This window comes from Chrysochloris asiatica, unplaced genomic scaffold (genome assembly GCF_000296735.1).
Source record: "Chrysochloris asiatica unplaced genomic scaffold, ChrAsi1.0 scaffold00213, whole genome shotgun sequence".
NCBI classification, from domain to species: domain Eukaryota; kingdom Metazoa; phylum Chordata; class Mammalia; order Afrosoricida; family Chrysochloridae; genus Chrysochloris; species Chrysochloris asiatica.
This window is the reverse complement of record NW_006408731.1, coordinates 391,850-397,294: the sequence shown is the minus strand read 5'-3', so window position 1 is coordinate 397,294 and position 5,445 is coordinate 391,850. Positions and strand designations below refer to the sequence as shown.

Below are 5,445 nucleotides of genomic sequence, written 5' to 3'. Positions count from 1 at the left end.
TAAATGATAAAGAATGGGTAGGGAGCACTGGCCTGGGAATTTAGGATTCTCCCGGTTATAATTTCTAAGAAGATACAAACAAATTGTAGGAGATGTCTTGTGGTTTAATATAAAGCCACAGAAGACTGTGATGCAGCACTTTTTGTCAATGTAGCCTTGAACTCACAGAACTGGAAGTAAATTATCAAGGACTATGTGAAGTGTTACATCAGCTCTCATAACTGTAAAAGGGCTGTGGTGAGGCAGTATTTAAGCATTTTGCTGGTAACCAAAAGATTTGAATCCACTCGCTACTCCTCAGGAAAACGATATGGTGGTCAACTTCAATGAATATTCATCCGTCTTGAATACCCTACAGGAGAGTTCTACTCTGCTCTATAGGGTCACCGTGAGTCCAAATTGACAGAAAGGCAGTGAGTTTGGTTTTCAGTTCCTTAATGAAGGTATCTTGAATATTTTCCTTCCACAAAGCTCAAAGTAATGGATGAAGAACTAAATTTGATTTCTCCATTCTCAGAAATATTTAACAGTTTATATCTTGTGAGATTCTATTTTGATGTTGCAAATAAAGGTGAGAGAAAGTGAATGAAAAGAAGATTCAAAGAGAAAATTACTTTAGAAGTAAAAAAATATGTTGCAGGAAATTAAACACGGTATCTGAGCGTGACAAGTAATTCTTTATTGAGCAAAAGTGATTTTGTTTTTCATTACTATAAGATTTTCATTACATGAAATATTAATAGGAAGATTGATAATAAGACACAGTTTGGTCGTTGTCTCCATGGTTACAATGGCTTTCCCAAGTATACAATTATTTGGCAAGAAAGAACTTTAGGGATTACCCTGTCAAACAAGTGAATCTATTTTTTCAATACCCAATACTCTATATTTCTAAAGTCTATTAATTCTATCTGCTAGAATAGGACACTATACTTTGGAGAAATACAAGTTATCCAATTTTACATATCTGTAATCCACAGCTGAACCCTGTGGTTTGCATTTTGTTTGTTAATTAAACAAAGAAATGTGTTTCATTAGTGAAAATGGAAGTTTTTGCTTTTTGGTGTGACAGTAACTATTTTTCTGTGACAGGAATAGTGACTTTAGCATAACTGACTCTGCTAAAACTATTGGTTTACTAGTAGTAAACTATGAGCTATATGTTTTGATGGCAAACATCTAGAACATAGCTGATACATGTTGCTATTGTTAGGTGCCATTGAGTTGGTACCAACAGTAATGACCCTATGCAGACAGAATTGATGATACATGACAACTTATTGATAAATAAATGCTTTAGGAAACAATAAGAATAAATAAATGGAAATATTTTTATACTACATTGTTTCATATTCTTCTTTCTTCTAGATGCCACCACAATAAATTTCTTCAAAATGATCATGGTAAATATAACCACAATGAGTGGATTCCTCCTCGTGGGGTTTTCTGACATTTGGGAGCTACGGATTTTACATGGTTTGCTATTCTTAGCAGTGTACCTGTTAAACTTAGCAGGTAACCTCATCATTATCATCATTACAACAGTAGATAAGCATCTCCAAGCCCCAATGTATTACTTCTTAAAACATCTTTCCCTCCTGGACCTCTCCTTCATTTCTGTCACGGTTCCCCAGTCCATTAACAATTCTCTGATGGATGATGGCTATATTTCTCAAGGTCAGTGCATACTCCAGGTTTTCTTCTTCACATCTCTGGCTTGTTCTGAGGTGGCCATTCTCACAGTGATGTCTTATGACCGCTATGTTGCCATCTGCTTCCCATTGCACTACGAGGTCATCATGAATCCTAGTAAGTGCAAATGGGCTATGATAGCTGTGTGGTTAAGTGGAAGCATCTCTGGAATCTTGTACACAATAGTCACATTCTCCATGACATTCTGTAAGGCCAAAATTATTCACCAATTCTTCTGTGACATCCCCCAGTTGCTAAAACTCTCCTGCTCCAATGATTACCTTGCAGTGATTGGAGTGGCAGCTTTCATGTCTATGCTGGCATTCATCTGCTTCACCTCTATTATCTTCTCCTATATCCGCATCTTCTCCACAGTACTAAGAATATCCTCTGCTGAGGGCAGATCCAAGGCCTTCTCTACCTGCCTGCCCCACCTATTTGTTGTCTCCTTTTATCTCTCCACAGGTGCTTTTGCATTTCTAAAACCAACTTCAGATTCTCCAACTGCTTTTGACCTTATGATTTCTATCTTTTATACAGTCATTCCCCCGTCACTCAACCCTGTTATCTACAGTCTGAGAAATGAGGCCATGAAGGAAGCTTTTAGAAAGTTACTATTGGGTGGACAATTCATTAGTGAAAAAACAGTTTTGTCCTGTTGTTGATAGCTCTGCTACCATATATAAGCAAAATTATATATAATATTGAGTTCATTCAATAAGTGATATTGATGAAAAACAGTAAAAATGTTTCCTGTTTGTTTGATCATACATTATAACCACTGTGGTTAGGGAAACTCTTCATATAATTTCTACTTTTTTAGTAATTGAGACCATTTATTCATTCTTTCCAATTAAGAAACAATAAACAATTATAAATGATTACTATATGTTCACTACTTTTCTTTCGCTTGAAATTCATGTAGGCCCAAATGTATACAGAGGCCTATGAAGAAACATAGAGGAAACTTTTTATCTTATTCTAAATAGGCAATATTACAATGGAAAAGGAAATGAAAAGTGATAAATTACCAAGAACAATAAAAAAAAAAAAATCCTTTTACTTCAATCATTTAATTCCTATGCCCAGCTTAAATCTTGTTTTTCTACATAACAATTTTGCATGTTGATACAAATATATATATATCATTACTATGTACAGCTATGCAATTCTATGTTAAAATTTTCATATATGCATGATCTTCACTGGAATTTATGTCATAATACATTTAATTGTTAGTCTATTTTATAAATAATTTGTCTATTTTATAAAAATATGTTCTTTCCAGTATTTCAGTTATATCAATAATGCTAAAATTTGAAGTTTCAAGCAATGCTGTTGCAGAATTAAAGTATATATATATAAATTCAATTCCCTTGTTCATTTAAAAGCATATGACTTTCCAAAAATATTAAACCATTTTATGTGGCCATTAACAAGGCATGGTCATGTTACTTCCTACATATGTCTCATATAATCTTATTAGTTCATGCAAGATGTATTAATTGAGAACATACTAAGTTACAGATGCAAAAAAGTACATAAGCTATTGTGGCTTAAAATTATTTGAGCAGCAAGAGTTGATCTTTTACAATTAAAAAAAATCATGACAACTCAAAAGAGTAAACATGATTTTAATATTGATTTCTCTTTCATGTAATTGAATTCAATTTCACAAATTTTATGTTTTATCAATTTTTTTAAAAGTTAAAAAATATAATAACTGTTCTGTATCAGAAACTTTTGTCTCTTATTTAGGTTTCAGTCTACTTTCTATTTAAAACTTTGAAATGTAAATATGTGTAAATCAAAGTGATTACTACTAGGCTGAAGACAGATTTTATTCAATAAATAACATTTATATTAGTCTTATTAGGCTGCCTTCAAAAAAAAAGTTCCAATTAAAATCTTATCATCTTAGGGGATCTTCAGCCTCAGTTAAATTTAAGGTAGAAGGAGATAATGATACATGCACTAATGATAGATATGCATTGACAATGGTTATGGGGCAGGCACTATACCACCAGAGGAGGTTGGCAAAGTGAAGATGAGGTGGCAGGAGACCATGGAGCAATGCAGTGCTTAAAGTGAATACAGGTAAATGTTAACCGCTGGTGCATGGAGGGAATTGCAACCATATAATGAAGCAAAGTCTATGATTTGCTTAAAGTAAAACTGATAATCTGCTCTGTAAATAAACAGTTTAAATTAATTAATTAATTAATTAACGCTGAAGTCAGTTCAGAAAGTTATGGAAAATGTTTTTTGAGGTTCCAAAGTAGAAATCTTGATAGATTTTTCCAGAAGGACATAGGACCAGCATGAGGGATTATTAGGATATTTTAAGAAAATTTAAATGTACATTGGTAAGATAAAGGCCAGGAAAGTTACAAAAAAGAATATTTTTCACCACCAGAGAGCACCTGCTCATTCTTTGAGGACAGCAAGGACTGACAGGTGAGAAGTTCATTGGGAAACCTTAAGCCATCCACCCATATCCCTGCTCGTGGCCTTTCAGATTTCTTTTTGTTACCAGAACTCAAAGAACTTTTTAAAGCAACATAATTTGTGTCTCCTGAGGATATAAAACTGCCATTTTCACATGCTTTAAAGGGAAGCATGCATAATACTTTAATAAGACTTAGATCAATGGAAACACCACTTTCAGAAATTTGTTGAGTTAGATGAGGAGATGCTGAGTAAAAATAGCTTCACGTTATGATTTTTTCTGTGACTTTTATGGGTTTTCTAAGGTGTCTATGAATTTGTAGCAATACTTTTTGACTTACCCTCTTATTTTGAAAGGTTGAGGCAAATAGCTTAAGAAACTTAGGCTACCAAGTCATAGTCTTCGATTTTTAACACTCAGAAATATTTCCTCTTCAATTACTCTACTGTTTAATTCACCTGCAATATTGTATAAATCAAAATTTAAATATTTTAACAAAATTTCTGAAATATTTACTTCAGTTAGCTATTATTTTAATAGGTTTATTGAACCACCATAACAGCAAAGATATTTTTATTTCTCATTCTATACTCTCAATTCTTATGTTTCAATTTGTATTTATATATTTATACTAGGCAAATAATATTGTAATTATATTTTTGCTGGAGAACTTTGGACAGTCCATTCATTCTTTGGTATATAGGGTAATTTTATTATATTCTGTTCTTTTTCTCACACATGGATTTTTAACAACTTCATCCATTCCAGTAAACATTGTTTTTTTAATGAGATGATTCAATCATTCAATATGTATAAATCGATGCACCTTAATCTTCAAAATGATATGAATCAATTTAAGGATTGTTATGCTATTTAATGGCCACCACTCATCTGTCTGTGTACTGTGGTAGCTTGTGAGTTGCTGTGATTCTGAGGGCTATGCCACCAGTATTTTAAGTAACCAGCAGGGTCACACATTGTGGACAGGTTTCAGATGAGCTTCCAGACAAAGACAGACTAGGAAGAAAGAATGATGAACTACTTCCGAATCTTTAGTCACTGAAAATCTTATGAATAGCAGAGAACTTCCATAGGTTCAAGCCAGATTAAGACGAGGCCGTGAAACGCAAGGTATCATTGCTGATGTCTGATGGAACTTGGCTGAAAGTAGAGAACGTCAGAAAGATGTTTACCTGTGCTTTATTGACTATACAAAGGCTTTTGATTGTGTGGATTATAACAAGCTATGGACAACATTGCCAAGCATGAGTATTCCAGAATTCTTAATTGTACTCCTGAGGAAT

The 5,445-nt window shown here is 33.4% G+C and overlaps 1 protein-coding gene across 1 annotated transcript; it reads left to right on the top strand.

Annotated features, from left to right (window-relative positions):
• Positions 1–1,394: 1,394 nt before the first annotated feature.
• LOC102832569 (olfactory receptor 14J1-like) lies at positions 1,395–2,357 on the top strand. Its single transcript, XM_006872756.1, has one exon. It carries the CDS (start codon positions 1,395–1,397, stop codon positions 2,355–2,357), a length of 963 nt encoding a protein of 320 aa, XP_006872818.1.
• The last annotated feature ends 3,088 nt before the right edge of the window (positions 2,358–5,445 follow it).